Source organism: Rutilus rutilus (assembly GCF_951802725.1).
Source record: "Rutilus rutilus genome assembly, chromosome: 5".
NCBI classification, from domain to species: Eukaryota; Metazoa; Chordata; class Actinopteri; order Cypriniformes; family Leuciscidae; genus Rutilus; species Rutilus rutilus.
The window spans coordinates 31105513-31131673 of record NC_140213.1 but is presented as its reverse complement, the minus strand read 5'-3'; the positions used below and the strand labels follow the sequence as shown (position 1 = coordinate 31131673).

Below are 26161 nucleotides of genomic sequence, written 5' to 3'. Positions count from 1 at the left end.
GAGTACAGAACTTCAGAAGTTTGTCACAATCTTGCTTTATTTCAGTTTTTAAAAATGTATTTTAAAAGGTATTTATTTATGAGGTAGTGATGACAGTTAAATCCTTTAATACACTTTCATGAATACGCTTCACAAAAGAGAGTTAAAGAAATGTTTCCAGCAACATTACTACAACAAATCAAGTGGCATGTGAAGCAATGATCACTGTATTGTCAAATTTATTAATGTATGGCACACATACTGTACATGTTAGATGTTCCATCAAAAGCATACAACAATTCTCCTTTGAAAGGAAAAACATTTGTTTCAACTGAAAAGAGCGATCAAATATTTTTGATTCATAACCATAAAAATCAGCAACTTTTCCCTTTTCCCTTTCAGCAAATGTTTCCTTGGCACCTTATAGAGCTTATATGCTCTACTCAAATCAACAGGTATAAAAGTGCAAAAAATAGCACTGTATAACAATTTAACTAGGCTGGTTTGACCTACTATAAGGCTGACATTTGCGGCTCCTCATTAGAACATCATTTTACCCTTGAACAGTCGCAGGGATAATCAGTTTTCTCTTATTCAACATCTCTCCTCCAAGGAGTTCCTACAGTACCAAAAGTCTTTGAGGCACATCATGATGAAGTCTTTTCGATGTTCAAAAAGTGCTTTGCAAGAGGCAGTGGCAGCCGCAGCCGGTGGGACAGACCTCTTGAGAGCGGAACCAGTCCATCATGTGGCTGGTGTGTCCTCCGTGGCCACAGCTCAGGCAGAAGTTGGAGGATCCGCGTACGGCCACGTGACAGATGGCGCACTGGAAGGTGAAGCGTTTGCAGACGGCGCACTGGGTGCCGCGGGCCTGACTACGACAGTGGCAGCAGTAAACGCCGAACTCTACGTATGAGAGCAAAGAAACTCTGGGTTTGATTATCAGAAAATAGTTTGGACTCATCAATTAGTTTCTGGTCAGTAAGATTTTTTGATGTTTGTTTCATGCTCATCAAGGCTGCATTTATATGATCAAATACAATAACACAGTAATATTGTGAAATATTATTATTTAAAGTAACTTTTTTTTTATTCTAAAATGTAATTTATTCTTGTGACATGATCCTTTAGAAATCATTCATATATACTCAAACATTTCTTATGATTATCAAAGTTGAAAACAGTTGTGCTGCTCAATGTTTTTGTGGAAACTGATCTTTTTTTTTTTTAGGATTCTTTGATTAATTGAAAGTGGCAAGCAAAAGTACAGCAATCTTCCGTAACATTATAAACGTCTTTACTGTCACTTTTGATCAATTTAATGCATCCTTGCTGAATAAAAGTATTAACTTCTTTAAAAAAACAAAATTAATATTTTTTTGAACTGTCATGCCTGTGCAAAACTAGTAAACATGGTAACTTGAATACCAGAAAGTATGGAAGCTTGTTTCGGCCATGGAATAAAGAATAAAAAAGGTAACTGCAATTTTTTTTATCTCACAATTCTGACTTTATAACTCACAATTTCAACTGAGAAAAAAGCCAAAATTGCGATTTTGACTTTTTTTTCTTGCATTTCTGACTTTTTTTTAAAAAAATCTGAATTAACTTGCAATTGAGTTAGGCCTATATGGGTCAAAATTTGAGATATAAAGTCGCAATTCTGAGAAAAAAAAGTCAGAATGGTGAGATATAAACTTTCAACTGCGAGAAAAAAAGAATTGTGAGATTAAAAAGTCGCAATAGGCTTTATGCCAAAAGTTACATGTCCAAACAGGAATCCGGGTCTCATTGCATCCGCTTGTTAGAGAAAGTGTTAATGGCAGAACTGACAGCAAAATCTATGGACTTTTGAGGTAATCAGCTAAACTAGCAAGTTCTTTTTATTGTTACCATTTTAGTTGAGTTAAATGTCTAAATATTGAGATATTAATCTGCATATGCGATAGACGTTGGTTATGCTCATCTTTGCGTAAAACAGCTCTATAATACGGAAGTTGGTTGCACTTAAACCCAATTAACTTTCAATTTTTTTTCCACGGCAGAGACATGCTTCCATAAGAAAGAGACTGTATAAGTAAGGAAATACATACTCCAAGGAATTACGTTGGTAACAAATAACATGAAGTTTATATATACAGTGCTATGCATAAGTTTAGACACCCATGCTAAATTTGACTAAAAAGAGGACTAAAAAATCATCTTTTGGAAATTGATCTTAATGCCTTAATTAAAAAAATTAGGAAAAATCCAACCTTTAAGGACACCAATTTTCTTTGTGAATGAATAATGTATCGTAAATAAATAAATGTTCTTCCTTAAAATACAGGGTGCATAAGTTTGGACACCCCTATGTTAAATTCCCATAGAGGCAGGCAGATTTTTATTTTAAAAGGCCAGTTACTTCATGGATCCAGGATACTATGCATCCTGATAAAGTTCCCTTGGCCTTTGGAATTAAAATAGCCCCACATCATCACATAGCCTTCACCATACCTAGAGATTGGCATGGTTTTATTTCAGTTAGCCTAATAGCTGGTTTGATTTGCATTGAGAGATGATCTTATGGAAAGTACTCCATGCCAATCTCTAGGTATGGTGAAGGGTATGTGATGATGTGGGGCTATTTTAATTCCAAAGGCCAAGGGAACTTCATCAGGATGCATAGTATCCTGGATCCATGAAGTAACTGGCCTTTAAAAAAAAAAATCTGCCTGCCTCTATGGGAATTTAACATAGGGGTGTCCAAACTTATGCACCCTGTATTTTAAAGAAGAACATTGATTTATTTACGATACATTATTCATTCACAAAGAAAATTGGTGTCCTTAAAGGTTGGATTTTTCCTCATTTTTTAAATTAAGGCATTAAGTTCAATTTCCAAAAGATGATTTTTTATTCCTCTTTTTAGTCAAATTTAGCATGGGTGTCTAAACTTATGCATAGCACTGTAACTGTCTAGAACAGTAGTACCACCACCAAATGGATGATTTAAACAACTTTACAGCTCAAAAAACAAACATTTTTATCTGAAAAATTATTATAAGCGCCTTATTAAGCTGCACATTTCTGCTTCTAAAACCTCTGGACCTTCGTTGTAAATGCATTAGGGTAAACACACTTTTTGCTTGTTTTAACAAACTGAGGGATGAGATGAAATCATTTCCTGTGCTAGTCTGATAGTACTGTATGACCCAGAAGCCATTCCTGTAACTTACCTATGCCTTTGTGTGGCTCTGGAGGGCAGGAAACAAATTTGAGCACCTCTGCCCTCTTGTCCTTCATGCCCCAACGGTGCAGGATCTCACCGTAACACTTCTTGAAATCGTCAAACTGCCAGGAGTTGGAGGGGTCTAATAATCTGTGGATCAGAAGGAACTCTTTAAAGTCACGTTTTGAACGTGTGAAGCTAGCCTGGGTTTTCCCATGCTGCCTTGCGCGCAGCGCGATTTTATTCACGCTGCTAGGCAGCCTGGACACCATGGACCAGATTTTCCCCTCAAAAAGGGAACCAATCACAGAACGGGGCAATATTAACCAACTGCAGAACCGCAGAACCATACGTCATAGCAGTGTGAGGATGACAGCGCCAGCCTAACAGTCTGATGCCGGAAGTGGGCGGGGTAAAAGCATCTAAGGGGTGGAGATGGGTAGGTTTAGGGGTGGGTTTAGGGGTCAGGGGGTGGAGATGGGTAGGTTTAGGTATGGTATATGTAAGGTGGATATGTATGGTATGCGTTTCCGGCATCAGACTGTTAGGCTGGCGCTGTCGTCCTCACACTGCTATGACATATGGTTCTGCGGTTCTGCAGTCAGACCTGTCTCGAACGGGGAGGGAGCAGCAAGACGATGACGACGTCTATGCGACACACCGAAGCAGTTTGTTTATATCTATGGATCCAACATGGCAGCAGACGCGAAGTTACCTTTCGATGCAGCCTTAGATAGTGTTCTAAGTAGTTTAGTCGCTGAACGCCATCGTGTACACATAAATCTCTGACCCATCGTCTTCTTCCTCGTTGAATTTCTGTTGCTCTAATACGTCATCTGGTATAATTGAAACGATTGGCTATGAGCTACATACAGGCGCATTTGATAGACATTCGTAGCGCCCAATAAACGGCTCTGGGCATTCGTAAACCACGCCTCAAATACGAGAAAATGAACATGTGGTTCCCAGACCACGTCTCAATGAGACGAGGTCTGACGTTAGCCAGGCTAGTGTGAAGCCAATAATGTGATGCGTGTCACAGTGTCATTGGTCGAACAGGACGTTTACCTTTTGTTCATGTCGTGTTGCTCTTTTTCTCGCTCTCGGGGGTCCGTGTATATCTGGTTTGAATAGCGATAGTCATCTGGGGACGACTCTCCCCAGGGAGGAGCATGTTCTGATTCACGTCCAACTGAAAAAAATTTACAAAATAAAATTCACAACAATGATCAGAAGTATGTACATGTTTGTTCTAAATAATTCCATTACAATTCAGAACTAAAACTTTAAAAAAATTATTTTGGTACAATTCATTTGAATTATTCAAAATCTAAAAATTAGCTGAAGGCACAAATGTAACTGGAGAAGAAAAACAAACATAAACAACTAATCTGGATTTTGATACAATTGAAAATAGTTCAGAAATTGAGTTTTGTATGATAAATATGAATGTGTAACAGACTGGGCATTACTATGGCCATTAATTATGTATGCAATTTTAGTTATTTATAGGAACTCGGTAAATAAATAGTATTAATATATTACATATTATTATTGTTATATTAAAAATACTTATACCACAAATAATAATTATTGTTATTATTATAATAATAACAATTATCATTATTATTTAAATCAGAGAACGACAACAATACTACTACAACTACTACTAATAATAATAATAATCTGACAAATTCTTATTGTTTTTTGACGACACACCTAGTAATAATAATTATTGTTATTATTAATACTAATAATAGTCATCTAAAATGTATTATTAATTCTGTTAATTGTGCACCAAATAATTTTATTTATCTATTATCATCATCATTACAATATTTTATATATATATTTATGTATGTGTATATATATATATATATATATATATATATATATATATATATATATATATATATAAATTATTACTGTTATTATCATCATCCTTACTAACTAATATATATATATATATTGTGCATATAACTATATATATATATATATATTGATAAATGTTGACCAACGTTTAGTTACATGATTGATGCGATTTTTCTTATATCATAAACTTTTCATTCAATCAATAAGCATTAAACCAAGAACAGTCAACTCTGAATAGTTAAATGCACAGTTGTGTGACAAAACAGTGAAAAATCAGTGTTATGGAACTACACATGATCTAGATTTTACTTCTTCCATAAACACAGAACATGTAAAAATGTAACCTCTATGAATAAACCCATGATCTCTCACCCATGTTCCACGGAGTGACTGCAGAGTCTGAGGTACTTGAACACGATCCGGAAGTCACAGAACTGGAGGTGATACTGGGCTAAAGGAGCATTAATATTACAAATTCAAAGGAATTATCAAAGATGCGCTACACATACATCACGCTGAAAACAACCTCTTTGGTATACAAGAATATTAAATTAAATATTTCACACATTTTAGAAAGAAATACACAACTCATCCTAATTTTAACTGAAAGACACTGTGTAACTTTCTCTCAAAAGTCAAATTAGCACAGAATTCCTGCATTGATAAATTCGGTTTACAAACGTACATAGCGGGAGTGGTAAGCCGTGAAGATCGCCGGTCGTGGTTGCGGATGTCCGTATAGAGTGAAATATTCCTGAGGACTGGCATGACCTCTGAACACACTACACAACATGGCCAGACTCTGAACATCACTCATCTGACTGTAGTGTTCAAGCCTGTGGAGGAAAGAAACAAAGCTCATGTGAAATCGAGGACACATTCATAAATTATAGCTCTATATAATGCATAAATGCTGGTGTCACCAGTTTACAAGCTGCAACTCACAATGTCTCCAGCAGGTGTCGCCCAAATGGATGTTTGGCCCAGGGAGTTCCAGCGTCAGGGTCAGGGTCAGGACTAAGGTCAACATTTGTGGCTGCTGAGGCAAGTGCCCATACCTTAAAGAAGACGGACTTGTTTTCATGTTTTTAAGCTTCTGCTTCATCCTGCTCCTTTTTGGACATATTGCAATTATTGTTTATAACACTTTATAGATATTGTTTCTTCCTTCGGTATGTTGCAACACACTTATTGTATTTTTATATTTTATTTTATTTAAATGTTTTATCAAGAAAGAAATCGAAAGATCACCAAGGCTGCATTTATTTGATCAAAAATACAGTAATCTTTTTGAAATATTATTACCATTTAAAATAATACTTTTCTATTTGAATATATTTTGAATAATAAATGTCATTTATTCCTGTGATGCAAAGCTGAATTTTTAGCATTATTACACCAGTATTCAGTGTCACATGATCCTTTAGAAATCATTCTAATATGCTGATTTGCTGCTCAAGAAACATTTATTATTAACTGTTGTGCTGCTTAATATTTTTGTGAAAATCATGATACATTCATTTCAGGATTCTTTGATGAATAGAAAATACAAAAGAACAGCATTCATTAGATTTTTTGTAACATTATTAATGTCTTTACTGTCACTTTTGATCAATTTAATGTGTCATTGCTGAATACAAATATAAAACTTTTAAATGGTAGTGTATTACAGTTTTCACAAAAATCTTAAGTTTTTATTATTAAGAAATGTTTCTTGAGCAGCAAATCACAGGAATAAATAACATTTTACAATCTGTAATAATCTGTAATATTTGATAACATTACTGTATCTATTTATAAAATGTGTATGTTTATTGTATTTAAAAAAAAGAGCTATGAACTTTCAGAAACATTAAAAAAGCATAATTATTCCTAGTTAGTGTATATCATATACCTTTGCTAAATCCCTGCGGCCCACTGCTAAGGCTGCCACCCCATTCTTCTGGCACGTGTCCTGTATGTCATTAACATTTAGCCTAAAGGGAAAAAAAGAAAAAAAATGCCACGGATCAAGACAACATTTGAGCAAAAAGAATGTCACGGTATTGCCAGTTGATGCTGTAATTTATGGCTGTTCCTAACAAGAGAGATATCATCAGAATATGATTGACCTGGAATGCTTTGCTATCTAAGAAAACAGAACATACACGTATGTCTCCCCGAGGGTTTTGTGCACAGGAAGCAGACATGAGATTTCCTGGATGATGACTTTGCCAGACAGTTTGATGGGTCTGCTGCTGTAGTCTCCTCCTTCTCGCTTGCCTTTCCAGCGGCGGGATTTCTGAACACCGATGTTGATGACAAACAACACGATCAATCACTGCTTATTATTATGAAATACTTTAGATTAACTGAAGAAATCCAAAAATTAAAGTCTTAAATATGCAGGGTGGACGGTAAGAGAAAATCCCATTGGAAACAACATTATAAATCATTATATATTTATTATTATTTATGTATGTTATGTTATAATTAGAATTAATATAATAAATTAAATTAAATATATATATTTTTAATTATTCATGTGTTAAACATACTAAAGAAAAATATTTTATAATCATTTTTTTAAAAACTGTAAAGATCAACATAGCAGTTAGATTTAAAATTTGAAATATCATTAGGGTTATTTGCCCTGGATAAATGGAGAATATATACCAGACGTACATATTTAGTAGCGGTCATGAAATTAAATGATATAATTAAACTTTAAAGCATTAAAATAACACACTGAGGCCCGGTTTCACATACAGGGTTTAGATTAAGCCAGGATTAGGCCTTAGTTCAATTAGGAAATTTAAGTAGCTTTTATAATATGAAACAAGTTTTTTTTGGTGTTCATATTGAGAGAGAACAATGACACTGATGTATTTTAAGATATATCAGTACATGTTGCTTTCAGGTAAAACAGCTAGATAATACATTAGGCTTAAGTCTTATCTGTGAAACCGGGTGCAAATGTGTTTATTTAGTTAGTTAGTTAGTAACTAAAGTCATCCCTGACAATTAAATGTGTTTTTTTTTCTCCCTTTTTGGCTGTAAAATTGCTGCTTTTTATGTTACAAACTGATGGGTTACAGTGTCACATGCAGCATCAAAAAAGAGAAAGAGTAAAAAAGGGCATGATCTTTCATTTTTTATGATCTGTAACACCAAATATAGCGCAAAATGGTAAGCTGTGAAGTGCCATACATGAAATGCATGACAGCAAAAAAGCCATTTGGCATTAGAGCAAGAAGTAGATGAGAGAGAGAATAAGTGGTAGGGAGGGGCGGTTGTCAATACCGGACAGTCATGAATAGTCTGGACAGACCAGCGGCGGGGAGTAGACAGAGGGGGCTTCTGATTGGATAAAACAGACCACATCAACATGAGTGAGGGATACATGCCACCAAAACTCAACAGGAGAGAGACAGCACAGAAAACAACAGTGAACTGTGAAAATGGTGCTTTTAAACCGGTGGATCAAGCAGTTGGAAGGAGGGGATGAAAAGCAAGAATACTCAGAACTTTAAAAAAGAAGAAGAAGAAAAACATGTTATGGAGTTAAATAGTCAGGTTACGGTCAGGGTTTGAAATTAACTTTCTCACTCACCGGCCAATTTGGCTACTAAATGTTTAAGTTACTGGCCATTCAGAACTTCTACTAGCCAAAAATAGAAAAGAAAAGAAATGAAATGAACCATATTATCTATGTCACAGCTTATATATATATATAACAAGGTGAAAAAATAATCAAAAATTTGGATTTCATACATTAATTTCTTATTAAAACAAAATACTGTCATCCAGCCATCTCCTCCTTTCCTCTTTCATCCTCATCACCAAAAATGTGTTTTAGGTGGACAGATCAATACAGTACAATGCAAAATCAAAAAAATGTAGAATGTTGGAAAATAACAATGTCTTTCCTGTTAACCAAATGCTTCAAATATTCGCTATTGCTTCAATGCAAATGAACAAGCGAGCCGTTATTTGTTGCGTAGTGATGGGCATGTTCAAGATTCTGCGCAATACGCTACATTTAATATATCATGATGACTCACGAGTTGAGTGTTTGCGCTAAAACTGCGCAGATTTGGCTACACGAACTTCCCCAGCAAAGTGAGTAAACATAGTAACACGTCAAATTGGCCAGTGATTTGACAGCGTTACCCGCCACAGTTGGCGGGTGTTAATTTCAAACCCTGGTTATGGTAGTGAAAATATCCAAAGCAAAACACATTTTAACATTTCTTCAGACAGGCAAACATACGTCCATTTCACTTTTAGTAGACTTCATGAAATGAAACAAAAATAAAATAGAATAAAATATAAAATAAATAAACTGCTATTGCTAACCATACAAACCTTAACCACCTGATCAAAGCTGCTGAAAAAGTGAGCCTTGTTGAGCTAAAACAAAATTTCCAAGACAAGCTAATTTCAGTCCTGTGTGACGAGTCTCACCCGTTCTTTGTAGTAGAAGGACGATATGGACACTTGATCTTTGTCTGTGCGTGTTGGGCTCCCGCTGTACAGCCTCAGGGTGGTCTGAGACTCCGTTCGCATTTTCATGGGCGTCAGCACCCCGCTGTGATACGCCGAGAGAGCCGACAGTGACCTGCACATAAACAAAGACTTCATCTTATGATCATAGTCATCTTACACATGCTAACCTGTCTTCCATTGCAATCAAATAATAATATAACATCATGTTTCAGATAAAACAAGCAAACAGGATTGAATATTCACCTGGGAGTAGGTTCAGTCTGAGGGGCCATACGATGCATAGTTGTTGGCCGTGTGAAATAAACCAAGGAACCTAATGGGAAAATTATTATAAAATAATATATATATTAATATATAAAATAGGAAAAGGAAAAAGGAAAAGGTCTGTTGTTTTTGCAACCCACCTGTCCCACAGAAGCGAGCCCCCGAGGTCCGGGGAAAGGGGATGTTGGAGTCCTGGTATGAGCCGTAAGTGTTGCTTACTCGAGGGAAAGCAGGAAGAGCAGGAGTCACCGGGTTTGTGAGCACGTAGGGGTTTGTACCATCCTCCTGGACATCGGATTGGAGACAAAGGAGAAACAGGGATTTGAAAAATCTATCATGATTTTGCTGGTGATCATTTGAACAATCCATCAAGAAAATTCACTCACCATGACTCCATCTGACTCTAAGCAGGATACCAGCTGTCTAACACACGGCTCTAAGCAGTTCTGGTTTCTCTTCACCTTCTGAAGTGACGTATCAGTCAGGATCTATAAAAGAGTTGCTGCTTCAACACGACATTGTTCAAAACATTGACTAAAAGCTAAGACAAGCTTGATGGGTGTCAGTTTCAACCTTCTGTATCTTGGTCTTCATGGAAGATGAGATGTTTGTCGGAGAGACAAATTGGAAAGAAGGAGCTGCATTGTTGGGATATTGGGCAGGGAACTTTACAACGAGACGGACTCGGTTGGCTCCGCAGTCGGCCGACACAAAGCAACTGCGGTTGACGGCATCCATCTACAAGAACAATAATGTTAATTTCTCATCTATTTATATATAACTGTTATAATTGCACCTTATTTATCATAATTCTGCAACATGACATTCCAAATATCAGAGTTACAATGACTGACCTCCACATTGACATTGCGAATCTGTAAGTTGACTAGAGAAAACTCCTGCTGCAGAGTCTGAGGCAAACCTGGTACATCATTCTTACCACTGGATGACAGACCGGACTGAGGGCCGTCAAACTGATCTGTGGACAGACAGCAATTTACATTTATTAAAACTAGGATCTGACTGGAACATCTACCATTTTTCACATCACCATAAACCGGTTTAAGGTAAAATTCCAAAACATGAATAAAGAGATTTAGTAATCAATAAAAATGACAAAGATATTCAATGCATCCTTTCTTATAAAAAAATGTTTTTCAATATTAGTTAATCCACAATTTACTTTTGTGCATCTTTTATGTTTCATTCTACACAATACCGTTCAAAAGTTCAGTGTTGATATGATTTTTGAATGCTTTAGACTTTTATGCTCACTAAGGCTGCATTTATTTGATAAAAAATACAGTATAAACAGTAATATTTAAATAACGGTTTGTTAATTACTTACTAATAATTAATTACTAATCTACTTTCTGTGAAGATTTCTGTCTATTTTATTTCTTTATTATAATTCTATTCTATTCTATTCAGCCACACAACAAAATAGAATATAAGTGATGTAAATAACCAGAATACAATGTATACTGTATGTTAAATATAAAATGGTAAAACAGGCGTACAGACAGTGCTCATAATTACATTCATGTACTCAGGATATTTTTGAAAATAATTATGAATTGAACTGGGATAATTAAATAAATTACCCATAATGAATCAAATCACTATCAGAGTCTGTCTTTTTCACCTTGTGAGTTGTCAGCTGTGAATCCTGGACTCAGTGGAGGTTCGGAGTCTTGGGACCTCAGAGTTTTCTCCGTCTCTGTGGTGAGAGTCAAGCCCTCCATCAACTCGTCCATGATGTCGTTGGCACAGCACAGCTACAGAGCGCATGACACCATCAGTCTCAAACATAAAGCCACCAGCCATAGAGAAAGGATTGACTTCATGAGCATCACCTTCTGGAGTTGAGGATCTACTCTCCATATCCTCAGGGTTTGATCTCTGGACCATGTGACCAGCTGGCAGTCTTTGGAACCTAAAATACAGAATGGATGGTGCAAGACAATGATAGTCCGTTCCTAAAGTCAAAGTCATAAGCAGAATTATCACCATCTGCTGGTTGCTCCTCTCACCTTCTTTCTGCGGCCTCCACTGAAACTCAAGCACGACATCATCATGGCCCACGAACGCGTGAACGGGACTATTCAGTTCCAGCGTGCTCCACAGGAGGAGGCTGTTCTCTCGCCGTAGCTGAGGAACCATCACCGTAACCAGTCCGTTAGAGAAGGGCTGAATGGAAGAGGATGTAGTGAGTACTTTACAACATGAAAATTCATTATACATTACATTTCATTGGTGCGAGAATAAGGGAAAAAAGTTCACAATCAATCAAAACTTTTGAATAATTAATTCAATTCAAAACTTTATTGTCTATCCCCACAGGGGTAGAAAATTGTCTTTAGACAAAGGCTCAACAAACAATACAACAACAACACATAACAACACTTCTTATTCTTTTGTTCTTTATATTTTTTTGTTTACACATATTGTTTAATGTTTTCAACTAAAAGAAAACCTTAAGATATATAGTAAGCTTGTTGTGTATATTGCCTTGTTCAGAAATGGTGACAAAAACTATAAAAAAATAACTTAAACTTAAAAATAACGTCTTTCTCGTTAAATGACATTTAAATAAACGAATATTCAAATATTAAATCTTTTTGAACCCGAATATTCGAATACAATATTTTTGAAAAATGCCCATCCCTAGTTTAATAATAATTAATGGTTCTTATTATTATCAATGTTTGTGTATTTTTTTCAGGATTCTTGAATGAATAGAAAGCTCAACAGAACAACATTCATTAGAAATAAAACTTAAGTAACATTATAAATGTCTTTACTGTCACTTTTAATCAATTTAATGCATCCTTGCTTGGTAGTGTATCACAGTTTCCACAAAAATAAGCAGCACAACTTTTTTCAAAACTGATAATAATAAGAAATGTTTCTTGAGCAGTAAATCAGCATATGAGAATGATTTCTGAAGGATCATGTGACACTGAAGACTGGAGTAATGATGCTGAAAATTCAGCTTTGCATCACAGGAATAAATTACATTTGAAAATATATATATTAAAAGAAAACAATTATTTTAAATTGGAATAATATTTCACAATATTACTGTTTCTACTATATATACGACCCTAGACCACAAAACCAGTCATAAGTCGCATGGGTATATTTGTGGAAATAGACAACAAAACATTGTATGGGTCAAAATGATCGATTTTTCTTTTATGCCAAAAATCATTAGGATATTAAGTAAAGATCATGATCCATGAAGATATTTTGTAAATTTCCTACCTTAAATATATCAAAAATGTATTTTTGTGAATGGATGAAGCAAAATCGCCAACAGAGATGGACAACAAATTGTTGTTTCCTAACAAACCATACATCAATGGAAAGCTTGTATAAATCTCAGTTTAAACAAATTGACCCATAAGACTGGTTTCGTGGTTCAGGGTCACATATTTGATCAAATAAATGCAGTCATTGTGAGTATAAGAAACTTTTTTCAAAAACATCGCAAAATCTTAATTATTCATTATTTATAACTTTTAAACGGTGGTGTAATTGTCACAACATCAACAAATTTGGTTAAAAATTGTGACAAGAAATATTTTTACTCGACAATTTAAATAGATAAAAACATTATTTTACTTAAACTTCACGTTTAAAATAATGATGTGTATTGTACCGTGTATCTGGCCTTCCACACAGGCACCTGACATGACAAGATATCAAGGTACTTCCGGGGTTGTCTGTAATCCCAGAACTTTAGGGGTAAATCAGTATAGACACAGAATCAGGTATAAGTTAAACTGCAGCAAACACAATAGAATGTGAACAATATGATCAATAATTGTGATAATAATCACCCGAACAGAGTTGTCCTGACTGGAAGTAGCCAGGATGTACTCATTATCAGGGTGCCAGTCCAGACCATGAATCTTTGACAGGTGGGCGGCTACGTACTCCACTGCAGTGTTGGGTTTCTGAAACAGTCAATCAGTCAAAAACAACATCTGCAACAGATAAGCTTTTAAATACTAATTTCTCAATTGATCAAAATTTTTTTTTTTTATACAGCTATTTGTGCAGGATGTGGGAACAATGAGATTTCAGTTTACCATTCAAAACTTTGGGATAGGGAATTTTTATATATTGTTGAAAAAAGATCCTTATGCTCACCAAATATGCATTTATATATATATAAAAAAACAGTAGTATTTGAATATATTTTAAAATGTAATTTATTCCTGTGATGACAAAGCCGAATTTTAAGTATCATTTCTCCAGTCTTTAGTCTCACATGATCATTCAGAAATCATTCTAATATACTGATTTACTGCTAAAGATACATTTCTTATTATTATCAATGTTGAAAACAGTTGTGCTTATTAATATTTTTTGGAAACTGTGATACTTTTATTTTCAGGATTCTTCGATGAATAGAAAGGTCAAAATAACAGCTTTTTTTTTTTTTATATATATATAGAAGTTTTTGGTAACATTTGTAACAAATTCCTGTCCCCAAACTTTTAAATGGTAAGTAAACAGATTGACAATCAAACAAAGATCTGATTGATAAATGACACAGAATTGATAAAAGTAACAGAATGACATAATCACCCTCTTGTCCCAGATTCTGACATCACCATCATGACTTGATGCCAAACAATAGTGATTCCGTCTGTTCCACTTCACCTGAGAAGCTCCGGCTAAAACATAGAGGAAGAGCAAGTCAAAAGAATAAATAAAAGTATTGACTAATAAATTATATATGGACCTACTGAGTCTTTGCACTCACCCACGGCAGAAAGGGCCACGGTTGGTTTTCGCGTGTCCCTAGAAATCAAGAAAGAAAAGCGTAAAACATGGAATGTTCCACAAACTCTTGATCATGTGTTCTTTCTTCGCGCTCACCTTGTGTCCCATATGTAAATGTATGTGTCCACAGAACTCGTGACAAGCAACTCTGGATCAAACCACGACCAGTCTAAATCACTGACACAGTGCAAAAAGTCTTGGTTTAAACATAAAACCACATAAAAAAACTTATATTCATGTATTATTTGTTATTAGAATGTATTATATACATACTCAAGTGGGATCAACTCTCAATAAACAGTGTTTAAAAGCAGATTTACAGATTCATGATGATAACTGTTTATAGCTATAGTATAGTTTACATTTGGCGAGTATATAAAGATATGGTATGCACTTTTTTTGATCATGCATTGTCTCGTCATTGTTTGAATAAGTAGCATTTCAGCATGACGTGATCTGTATTACCTTATAACACGTGTATGGCCTTGCAAAGACGTATGTGCTTCACCGGATCCATCACGCCAAACGTACAGGTCAACTCGCTGATTACTCTTTGCGAAGATAAGGAAAATGTATATTTACAATATTAAAAAAAAACAATCATAAAATAAATACTCAGTAGACATGTGAAACAATAAATATGACTGCACATTAATCATTAATCGGCAATAGATATAATAACTACTTCACGTACAGATGCAGCAAATAAATGGGCCTCGGTTTTGTGCGGATTCCACTGAACTGTCCCAACGTCCCATTTGCTCTGGCGGCTGATTTTGCGTGGAGCTTCGGACGGCGTCTCCAGATTTACAACATATAAGAATCGCCTCCTTATTAAAAAAAAAAAAAATCACACGTGAAAAAAGTAAATACGGTGTGGTATAACAATGCATGTAGAAAGGCATTTACAAACTTAAAAATAGAGATATGACAAGTACGGAAACATATTTCTGCCACATAAGATAAAAATAGGCTTGTGTAAATTATAATTATGCCATAAAAAGTCATAATTATGAGATAAAAATACAAAATAATTAGATAAAAAGTAGAAATTGTGACATACTAAGTCATAAAAAGTCAAAATTATGAGATAAAAAGTTGTCATAATTTTGACTTTTTGTCATAATAATTATGACTTTTTAAGTCATAATCTTGACTTTTTATGTCATAATTTTTTTTCTTATGTGGTGGAAATGGGCTTCCATAGAAAATTATGGAAGCCCGTTTCTTTTTTTTTCTTTTTTTTTTATTATTGCAAGTTAAAACATTGTAGCTTATACAAGGTAAAAGATCAATGTCATATATACACATACAGAAGAGAGAGGAACATACATAACACCCAAAAAAAAAAAAAGGAGAGAAAGAAAAGAAAAGAAAACAACTAAATATAAATATCAATATAGTGAAGTATGCAGGTACATTGGTAAGTTTAAGCAATGAGATATTTTAGTGATATAGATAGAGGCAATTTTAAGAGATCATAATAATTGTGACAGAGTTTGTAGTAAAAGTAGTATTCATACTACTATTAATAATAATAATAATAATTAGAACAAAAATAATAATAGTAGTAGCAATAGTAGTGGTAGTAGTGGTAACACTCATATTCATGATAATAATAGTAGGGGTAGTAGTAGTGGCAGTACTGTAATTATAATAATAATACTAATACCATATTTTAGGCCATTCAATACAATTATTGTAGATACACATTATTCTCTAGGCCTGGGGGCCACTCTACTACTGCCAGTGAGCACGAACAACAGACCCCCCCAACAAAGATGGGAAGCCCGTTTCTGCCACATAAGAAAGAAATGCTTGTGTAAATTATAATTATAAAATAAAAAGTCATAATTATGACATAAAGTCATTATTATGAGATTAAAAGTTAAAATTAAGACGTACACTTTATAATTATGACATAGTGATATACTTTTTATGTGATGATTATCACTTAGTATGTCATAATTACTATTTTTTAAGTCATAATTTCGATATTATAATAATATTTTATATTATAATTATGATTTATATTTTTATGTGGCAGAAACTGGCTTCAATAGATAAGGGATGTAGATGCAGCATATAAAACTATGCTACTGCTGATGCATAAGGGTGCGTTCATAATTCCACATGATGATGTGACATTATAGCCAACGCTACACACCCTGAAAGAACAGCATGCTGGCCGAGACAGTCCACCGACATAGCAGTAGCCTGAAAACAGAAAAGTCTGTCATGACACAACACATAAACTGCAAAAAAAGAGGCTGCATAGATTTTGTATACATTTGTCTTTTTACCCCTCTAAATGTATTTGTTATTGTCTAGTCCAAACACTATTGCAGTGTTTTTTGTAAACATAATGAAAAAAAAAAAACATGACACTTAGTTTTATAGTTTATATCAAATGTTAATTCTAATGACATTCAGACATTCATATGTGTAACTTATATATCGAAATACTCTGCACTGTAATTCTCAATGTATGTAACTTATGTTGGATCTCTATAAAATGACTAAACACCTGCTGGGAACTCATTACTACTACTAATGACTAGTACAATCTTTTTTGACAACACGTTTATTGTAATAATTGTAATTAATAATAATAATAATAACTGAAAGTGCAATGTTTACCATGATAAGTTTGTAATAGCATCACATCTTAATAAACGAAGATTGTCATTCAATTCTAAGTTTTAAATACGTCGCTCGGGATTGACATGACAGCTGTGCATGTTTATTGCTCTGATGCTTACGAAAGCTACACTTCTAACGCACTTAATGCATGCGTGCAGGTGTAGTGACTGTGTACCTGTGCATCTCGAAACTCCACCACCACATTCTCACTACTCCAGCGGGCCGCCATCTTCACCCACCAGAACGTCAACAAATTACGTAAAACTAACGGGACAATAGTGTCTTCTCGCGAGAGTTCACGTCCGAAGCTGCGCACGCTTCTTCCCCCATACCCATACTGTCAAGATGGAGGCGATCATGGTGGAGCATGTTGTGGCAGATGCTGGCGCTTTTATTAAAAGGGCTTCTCTGCACGTGAGTTATTGTTGATAAAGTTGGCTTCTCTTTTTAACGATTTTAATACTGCTGTCCAGAAATGTCAGTTTGACACCGGATAAATGACGAAACTGATATGTGCGTGCTGGTGCAGAGTATGTGTAATTTACTATCATTTAGAATAAATAATTGACGCATTGTATGTAGGCACGATTGTGACAGACTAGAAAATATCATGGTAATGCGACGTTTTTCCACAGTGTTCCACAGTAGTACATTAGTGTATTTTAAAATGTTTTGGGAGTACAATTTGCCATGGCGCATCAATAAATTCAAGCATTCAGCACCATGGAGAATGCTGACAGCCTGACACCTCCCGGTTGGACAACTAATTAATACAATAAGTTTATAACTGATACAGTGTATTCACATAATTTGTTTATATGTTACTTTTTGTTTGTTTGTTTGTTTGTTTGTTTGTTTGTTTGTTTGTTTGTTTGTGTATGTGTATGTGCTCCTGCATGTATAATGCATACCAGACCCAAAATGAAAGCATGCATTTTATCCCTTGTCACATGTTTGTTTGTGTTTTACTTTGTTTTAGGAAATTGGAAGGAACATTTATACCTCGAAGGATGTTGTTGATGAAATTCGGGATAAACCAACTAAAAGGAGCTTGGCTTTTTTGCCATACAAGCTCAATTTCAAAGAACCATTTCCAGAGTACATAAGATTTGGTAATGACAATTTTTACCATTGTTGATGCATCTTACTTTAAAAGTCTTTATTTGGGTGCTGCTGAAGATGTGTTATGGTTGGTGACTTATGCATATTATTTTTTTATTTACTTTATATCACAGTGACAGAATTTGCTAAAAAGACAGGAGACTATCCCAGTCTTTCAGCAACAGACATCAAGGTCTTGGCTCTGACTTATCAACTGGAAACTGAGAATGTAGGAACTGACCATTTGAAGAAAGAACCTGAGAAAAAGGTACTGATGTTTAATTCAGATTTTAATTCACATGCATTCACATTTGTTCTGGTTTAAGACACTGTTCTATTCGTTTTTCAGGTTGAAATTTGCAGTACACAAAGACATCCAGAGACTCCTGTTGGCATTGCTGGTTTCCATTTACCATCAAAAGTAAGCCATTACTTGCAAATGCAATCTATATTTGAATAATGTCATTGAAATGAATTTCCCAGGCTTAAACCCTAAAACACATTTTTTTGAGATGTTAACAGATACAGTATGTACAGGTTGCATATAAATGAAAACAACGATAGCACTCGTGTTTATTATTATGGGAAAATTGGTTATTTTTTCATTTTCCAATGTCATAAACAGAGGTGGAGTTTGACTACCAACACATGGAAAATATGATTGCAACAACATTTAATATGCAACAACACACAGAACACGCATGAGAGTGGTTTCTGCACGGAACAGTGCGATGAGTTTAGCAATGCGGATTACAGTTCATATCCAGACCGGAGCAGGCATGTTTCAAGTTTGTATAGACGTTTTTAATATACTGTAGTGCTCCAAACAGGAACCAGCATCGAGTATATGCGCACATGTTTTCTTCAAATGAAATATACATATGTGTAAATAAGGACACTCATACAGTGGCATCAGCGCAATGACACGATTAATTATTCTGATGCACGAAATACAATGATGTAAATCAACATTTTTAAAAAGAATAGATGAAAAAGTAACTGCCTTTATTCTTTCTTTTCTGTTCTGATGTGTGATTTGTAGTGCTTGTAAACTTAATGTAAATATTAATTTGAAATAAAAAACGTAATGTTCTTCCTCGTTTTTCATATAGATCAGTAACTCTGCAAAGTTATAATGCTGATTTGTTGATATTTCTAAAAATAATTGATCAAAACGTATTTGATTTGTTCATGATAGTTGTTTAGTAGTCTCTAATGATAATATTTTTGTGAGCTTGTTGTCAAAGGGTTATATTTTTTAAAATAGGTTGCCCCCAACACTTTTCCACAGCTTTACACGCCCTTTTCAAAAAATATTTTCAGATATTTTTGATGAAATCTGAGAGGTTTCTGAACCAGCCATAGGCAGCAACGTTATTGCAACTTTCAAGGCCCCAGAAGGGTAGTAAAGACATCGTTGAAATAGTCCATGTGAATACAGTGCTTCAACCTTAATCTTATGAAGTGACGAGAATACTTTTTGTGCGCAATAAAACCAAACAGAAATAACCACTTCATTCAACAATCTCTTCTCTCCATGGCAGTCTGCTATGTTGATCACGTAGTAAACGCTACGTTGATCGTGTAGCATACGTCAGAAAGCCGGCTCATTATTGGCCGGCGCTGTTCACTGTTCACGTGCGTGTAATGCTGACACAGGAGCTAGCCAATAATGAGCCGGCGTTCTGACCATAGACAGTAAAAGAAATGGACACAGCGACCCCATAGATTTCAACGGAGAGAAGTGAAGCAAATTAGAAGCCCTCACTTCCTGATGGCTGAGCGTACTGCGCAGACTCAAACTGAGCTTGACGACGTAGATGTGACGTGAGCAACCTGTCTGACAGTTGTAAGTCTTCTAGTAGCTGTGCCAAGAGAAATCTGAATCATTCCCTTCCGAATCTTGCAGAGACGGAGAGTGTGAGTAGGAGCTGTCCATGAGCTAGGAGCAGGAGCAACTTTATGACTCTATGGGCTTCTCCCTTGACTTTATCGGACTTTATGCCTCCACGTCCCCCCGATTGACTGCGAGCTTCTCTTCCTGTCTATACGGTAATTTCCAGAGAGTCGTGTGGGTATGACGCAATCGTTAGCCTGTTTTTACAAAAACTGCTTCTACGGGGCCATAACGTAAGATAAAAGGTAATGGAGCCTTTTATACATTGTCGTGTTTCTTTAGAAATAAACAATGGACAAATAGAGTCTTTAAACGCCTCAGATGTAAAGTTATTCGCTGTCAAAGTGACGCCAAAATGAATGGGAGTCAATGGAATGCTAACAGCAGTTGATGGCTTGTTAGCCAATGGCGGCCCCCGGGGATGGTACGCTTTCTGGATGCTGGATTACCCACCTGGTTCTGATATAGAACCCGGAAGCGCTGATGTTGCAATGACATTGCTGCCTATGGCTGGTTCAGAAACAAAAAAAAGAAAACCGGTGAAATGCCTCACTGGTTGACAATGTGTATTAATAATGCAGATCTACCTAAAATTGGGGACGCCTATCCACCTATTAATTTAAGCTTTTTTTCCAAAAAAGTCATCAGGTAAACCAGGAACAGTTGTCCAAAGATCACCTACTGCTTATGAGCCACGAGACCCTGATAGTTCACAATTCAACAGCTTTCATTTTTGGAGGAATCCTCTGCCCAGCATTGAGGCTGATATACTGGAAATGCTGGTGAGGAAACAGACAACATCTAAACCACTGCCACAATCACGTTACACAATTAAATATTTTGAACTTAAGTATTTTCCTTCTTTCTTTCCTTCTCCGTAGGCGGCTGACGCAATCACAGTTACAAACAAACTAGAGTCTGTTGATCTGTCCGCTGACTGTCGCGCAGCTGAATCTGAAGAACACGATGGGACTAAAGGAGACCAACATGAGGAAGAAGGAGAACAAAGCAATGATGATGATTATGATGCGGAGGAGGAGGAGGAGGAAGAAGATGAGGATGGTGGCGGTTGGATTACTCCCAGCAACATAAAGCGAGTCCAGATGGATGCTGGTAACTGGGTACCCTCAGCAGATGTAAAAGTGGGCTGCATGACCACTGACTTTGCCATGCAGGTATTTGTGGTCATTCATTAGACATTGGAAATAATAATTTAAAACTTTTTCACAAATTTTATAATATTATATTTTCCCAACCATGGGCCTTGTTTACATCAGCAGATAAAAAGCTAAGAAAGTTACTAGATAATGAAAACAAGCATTCTTTACAATAAGGTTCCATTTGTTAACATTAACTACTATAGTTGGAAAATAATCTAACGATGAAAACACTTCTGCAGCTTAATCTTAGTTAATGCTAATTTCAACATTTAACACTATTAAAAGCAAAAGTTGTATCTGTTTATAATTTAAAGGGATAGTTCACCCAAAAATGAAAATTAGCCCCTGATTTACTCACCCTCAAGTCATCCTAGGTGTATATGACATTCTACTTTCAGATGAATACAATCAGAGTTATATTAAAAAATGTCTGGGGCCAAGCTTTATAATGGCAGTGAATGGCTCTATATTTTTTGAAGTCCATCAAAATGCATCCATCCATGATAAAAGTGCATCTATCCATCATAAAAGTGCTCCACGCGGCCCTGGTGGGGTTAATAACGGCCTTCTGAAGTGAAGCGATGTGTGATTTTTCGTGTAAGAAAAATATCCATATTTAAAACTTTATCGACTAAAATAACAAGCTTCCGGCAGACGGCCGTACACATCAATTTACAGCGAAAGAGTAACCCTTGAACTTGACGTACAACGTAATGATGAACGCGGAAGTACAGAGGATAGAGCAAAACAAAACACCAGTCACAAATTAGAAGTCTAAAACGAGAATTTTACATCATACATCGTCAAGTGTCACTCTTTTGGCGTAAGTCGACTTGCGTATGTCCGTCTGCCAGAAGCTAGTTGTTTTAGTCGATAAAGTTTTAAATATGAATATTTTACTTACAATAACACATCGCTTCACTTCAGAAGGCCTTTATTAACCCCCTGGAGCTGTGTGGAGCACTTTTATCATGGATGGATGCACTTTAATGGACTCAGATGATGGTTCTAAAAAGAACATTATTTTGTGTATTTGGTTTAATGCAATGTGGTTATGTTAAAAAAAGTCATTATTTTACACATACTGTACATTATTGTTGCTCCTCTATGCCCCGCCTCTCTGAAACACACTGATTTTTACAAAGCTCATCGTTCTTGAAAAGCGCGATGTGCTCTGATTGGCCAGCGCTTCAGTACATTGTGATTGGCCCAAAAACCTTAAGCGTGTGATGGAAATGTGACGCCCCTTACCATATTTGGAACATCAACTCCCAAAGCAATAATGACAGGTGAAACACTACCTTATCAATTCGAGCCCGAATCGGATCCGGAAAATGCAGATGACCAAGCTGATCGATCAGCTTTGCCAGCGCAACTGGGCCAGATCTTGGTGGGCCAGATCAGATTGGTGAGGTTTTATTTAATTGGGGACACAATTACTGATTATAATGACTTTACTGTCTTTTTACGCGTCTAGACGCGCTACGGGGGAGAGAACACTGTGTAAACATAAAACCATGTCTGCATTTGAGATTGTAGAAACGACATACAAGCGTTACTCTATACTGCTCAAAACTCGCGTTTGAATAGTCAGTAGCAAATTCTTAAAATATGAAAACATACTTACTTGTCTGTGAGTCAGAAGCACCAGACTGTATCTGCAAAGATGGAATTGCCCTACTGTTTTCTGATTGTCCTTTTTTGGAAGGCCAAACTAAGTAGTTTGGCTTTCGCAACGAAAAACATGACATGGCGGCTACAATAACACAGCGAGAATAAAAGTTACGCCTTCTTTCTTTGCGTATACATTTGGGTGGTGTTATGAAACTCTGCCCCCACATACGGGGGCGTGTTTGAACGAAGCGTTTTAGGAAGGTGTGGCTGAGCCTTAACTTTTATAAAGAATATCTCTTTAGGTTTGACACTTTGAGCTTTGTAACTCTGCAGATCTTATACTGGCACTAACAGCTACACGACACACTAAAGAAAAAGGAAAACAAGAAAACGCATAATATGACCCCTTTAATATAACTGATTGTTTTCGTCTGAAAGAAGAATGTCATATACACCTAGAATGACTTGAGGGTGAGTAAATCATGGGCCAATTTTCATTTTTGGGTGAACTATCCCTAATGAGCAAACCTGACCTGAGACAACATGATCCAACAGTCAACAGTTGTGTTTTTTAACTAATGTCAACAGATTAATAAATACTGTAACAAATGCATTACTCTTAAAGGCAGGGTAGGTAGGATTTATTAAAAATTAAAGATCCAAATTTGTTAAAACTTTCTATATATATCAATACATAATTAAAATGTAAGAACTCTGAAAAAAAAGAGTATAAAAATCAAGTGACTCTAGACCGTTTAATCTGTATTAAACACAGCTCATTATTTCGATTCGGGGACGAATCAAAGGATTGGCTTAGGCGACTGTCACTCTCTCGCAACCATGGCAACCACCCTTTTGCCACACAGCACCTGCCCACTTGCGCGCGACCGTTTGATTTGAGGAGTGCGAGAGGCACGGAACCTGATCACACCTCCGTCCAGTAGATGGCGGTAATGCACTATGTTTGCAAGCTGCCAATAAAATCTATCGAAGAAGAAGAAGAAGGCACTGAACCTAGGAATACCAAAACAATGGCAGAGAAAGAGCAATCTAAATTTACAGTACCGGCATATGCAGTTAGTGAAGGCAAACCAGGCAAAAAAATGCCCCTTCCCCTCCGCTTGTCTCAGGTAAATAATGCGTCCTCTAGCTCAGCGGTCGGAGTCGCGCGTTCATGTGTTTTGGGGGCGTGGCTTTGGAAGAAGCACAGAAATGAGGGGGTGGAGTGAATGGAAATAATGAGATGTCTTTAAAACAGTCGTGAGAGGTCTACAGACACTCGATTTTGATACTTTCTTTTTCAGAGTACTTACATTTTAATTATGTATTGATATGTACATAAAGTTTAAACAAATTTGAAAAATAAAATTTTTAGACCATTTCTACCTACCCTGCCTTTAATGTTATTTAAAGCATTAACTTATGGGACCTTATTGTAAAAGTGTTATCCTTATTTTTCATCATAACAATGTGTACTGACTAATCATGCACATACTTTAAGCCAATGTGGTCAATTTTGGAGTTGTTATAAAAGGTTTAAAGTGATTTGTTGTACAGCTAAATGTATTATTTAAAAGTAGAAAAGGTAACATGTTATTTTACGTTGTCCCTGTTACATTTAGTTACTAAAGTAATAAATATATGTTATACAGCTAAACCTATACCAAACCTTAATCTTAACCCTATAGTAAGTATACCCCTGGTTTTGTCAGACAAGGCTTAAACCTAGTCCCAGACTAAAATGCATGTTTGAGCTTCTTTAACTGAAATAAACTTGCACTGACATATCTGTCAGTGCTATTGTTTTGTCTCAAGATGCACACTAATCAAATGTCCTAATTGAACTAAGGCCTAATCCTGAATTAATCTAAGCCCTGTCTGTGAAACCGGGCCATAGTTAATTAATATTACTTACTTAAATGTATAATTACATTACACTGTAATACGGACAACTTAAAAAAAAATATGTAACGATAGAAATGTATTCAATCTATTTTATACAAGTTATGTCTATTATTTTGTCACAACAAAATCATCTTGTTTTCCTTACAGAATGTTCTGATTCAGATTGGGCTGCATGTGCTGTCTGTTAATGGCATGCTCATTAAAAATACCAGGAATTACATTTTGCGCTGTCATGCCTGCTTCAAGTGAGTAGTGGATTCACCTCGGAAAATAACCATTTTGTAGCAGCATTAATTACACATTTATAATAATATGTGATGTGTGTAACATGGATACTGTAATTACATATACTTTTTTTATTTTTATTTTTTTCAGGACAACAACAAATATGAACAAATCTTTCTGTCCAAATTGTGGGCACGACACCTTGAAGAAGGTTGCTGTCACAGTGAATGAGGACACCACCATGCAGATGCATTTTTCCAGGAATCCCAAAGTGCTGAATCCAAAGGGGAAGAGAGTGAGTAATGTTTTGATAATAAATTCAATGTTGTTTATAAGCTAAATGCATTAGAAATCATGTTAATTTGGTTCATCGTTTTTGTATTATTAGTAGTATCATATAAATTAATGTTAATGACATGTACGTATGGTTTGTCTCTTCTCCGGTCCTCTGCAGCACTCTTTACCTTTGCCTCAAGGAGGAAAACACGCCAGCAACCCGCACCTGGTGGAAGATCAGCGTTTCCCCCAGCAGAGGCTGTCTAAAAAAGCGCGGCAGAAGACTGATGCGTTTGACCCAGATTACCTGGCCGGCAGCTCGCCGTTCTCTGAGCACGATGTCTACAGCAAGTCAGCAAGCTTGCACCTGCGGGACACCCAGACCGGAGGAGGAAGACGACGGACAAATCCAAATGCAGCACGCAAAAAATTTGTTAAGAAGTGATTGTGTTCTCACACTACCTGCAGAATCTGGACTGAAAGCCTGAAACGTTGAATTCAGAAAAAATTAATTAAAATGTTTTATATTGATTTATCTGAATCCTCAGTTTCATCTTTCTCTTAACCTTAAAGTCCCCCTGTAGTTAATACTTTTATCCCTTTTATCACCAAAATGAAAAAAATCTACACCCTTGCTTCATTTAGTATAAGTGGATCCATGAATATGCAAATTATTCTCTGCCTCCACTCACTCACTCACACCAGCTCAGAATACCTGATCCACTCGGT

At 35.9% G+C, this 26161-nt stretch overlaps 2 protein-coding genes across 4 annotated transcripts; one reads left to right on the top strand and one right to left on the bottom strand.

Annotated features, from left to right (window-relative positions):
* Nucleotides 1–17554, bottom strand: wdr59 (WD repeat domain 59; the record flags this gene model as incomplete). Of its 3 annotated transcripts, XM_084408570.1 has the most annotated exons (27): nt 17430–17554; nt 16779–16828; nt 15306–15441; nt 15077–15162; nt 14708–14788; nt 14592–14629; nt 14414–14502; nt 13660–13776; nt 13479–13556; nt 11848–12004; nt 11671–11750; nt 11460–11592; nt 10669–10793; nt 10388–10552; nt 10201–10302; nt 9955–10099; nt 9794–9863; nt 9509–9662; nt 8345–8401; nt 7210–7343; nt 6957–7038; nt 6008–6120; nt 5748–5898; nt 5435–5513; nt 4259–4382; nt 3198–3340; nt 28–885 (listed from the first exon to the last, which is right to left on the bottom strand). In XM_084408570.1, exons 1-27 carry the CDS (start codon nt 17481–17483, stop codon nt 650–652), a joined length of 2979 nt encoding a protein of 992 aa, XP_084264696.1. In that variant the 5' UTR covers nt 17484–17554. The 3 variants fall into 3 exon arrangements, with proteins under 3 accessions (XP_084264697.1, XP_084264696.1, XP_084264698.1); XM_084408571.1 differs by lacking the exon at nt 8345–8401 and having other exon boundaries at nt 1–885; XM_084408572.1 differs by lacking the exons at nt 28–885; nt 3198–3340; nt 4259–4382; ... (5 more) ...; nt 8345–8401; nt 9509–9662 and having other exon boundaries at nt 9790–9863.
* nob1 (NIN1 (RPN12) binding protein 1 homolog) lies at nt 17541–25963 on the top strand. The gene is made up of 9 exons (XM_084408574.1): nt 17541–17668; nt 18234–18366; nt 18490–18623; nt 18705–18776; nt 20894–21034; nt 21134–21427; nt 25079–25176; nt 25307–25451; nt 25611–25963. The coding sequence occupies exons 1-9, from the start codon at nt 17600–17602 to the stop codon at nt 25875–25877; spliced, it is 1353 nt and encodes a 450-aa protein (XP_084264700.1). The 5' UTR covers nt 17541–17599; the 3' UTR covers nt 25878–25963.
* Nucleotides 25964–26161: the final 198 nt, after the last annotated feature.

Bases quoted from the DNA above. Each gene is read 5' to 3' on its own strand.
- nob1 (XM_084408574.1), top strand. From the start codon at position 17,600: ATGGAGGCGATCATGGTGGAGCATGTTGTGGCAGATGCTGGCGCTTTT. The intron at 18,367-18,489 runs GTAATGACAATT...TTTATATCACAG, and splicing joins TCCAGAGTACATAAGATTTG to TGACAGAATTTGCTAAAAAG. The intron at 21,428-25,078 runs GTATTTGTGGTC...TTTTCCTTACAG, and splicing joins CCACTGACTTTGCCATGCAG to AATGTTCTGATTCAGATTGG.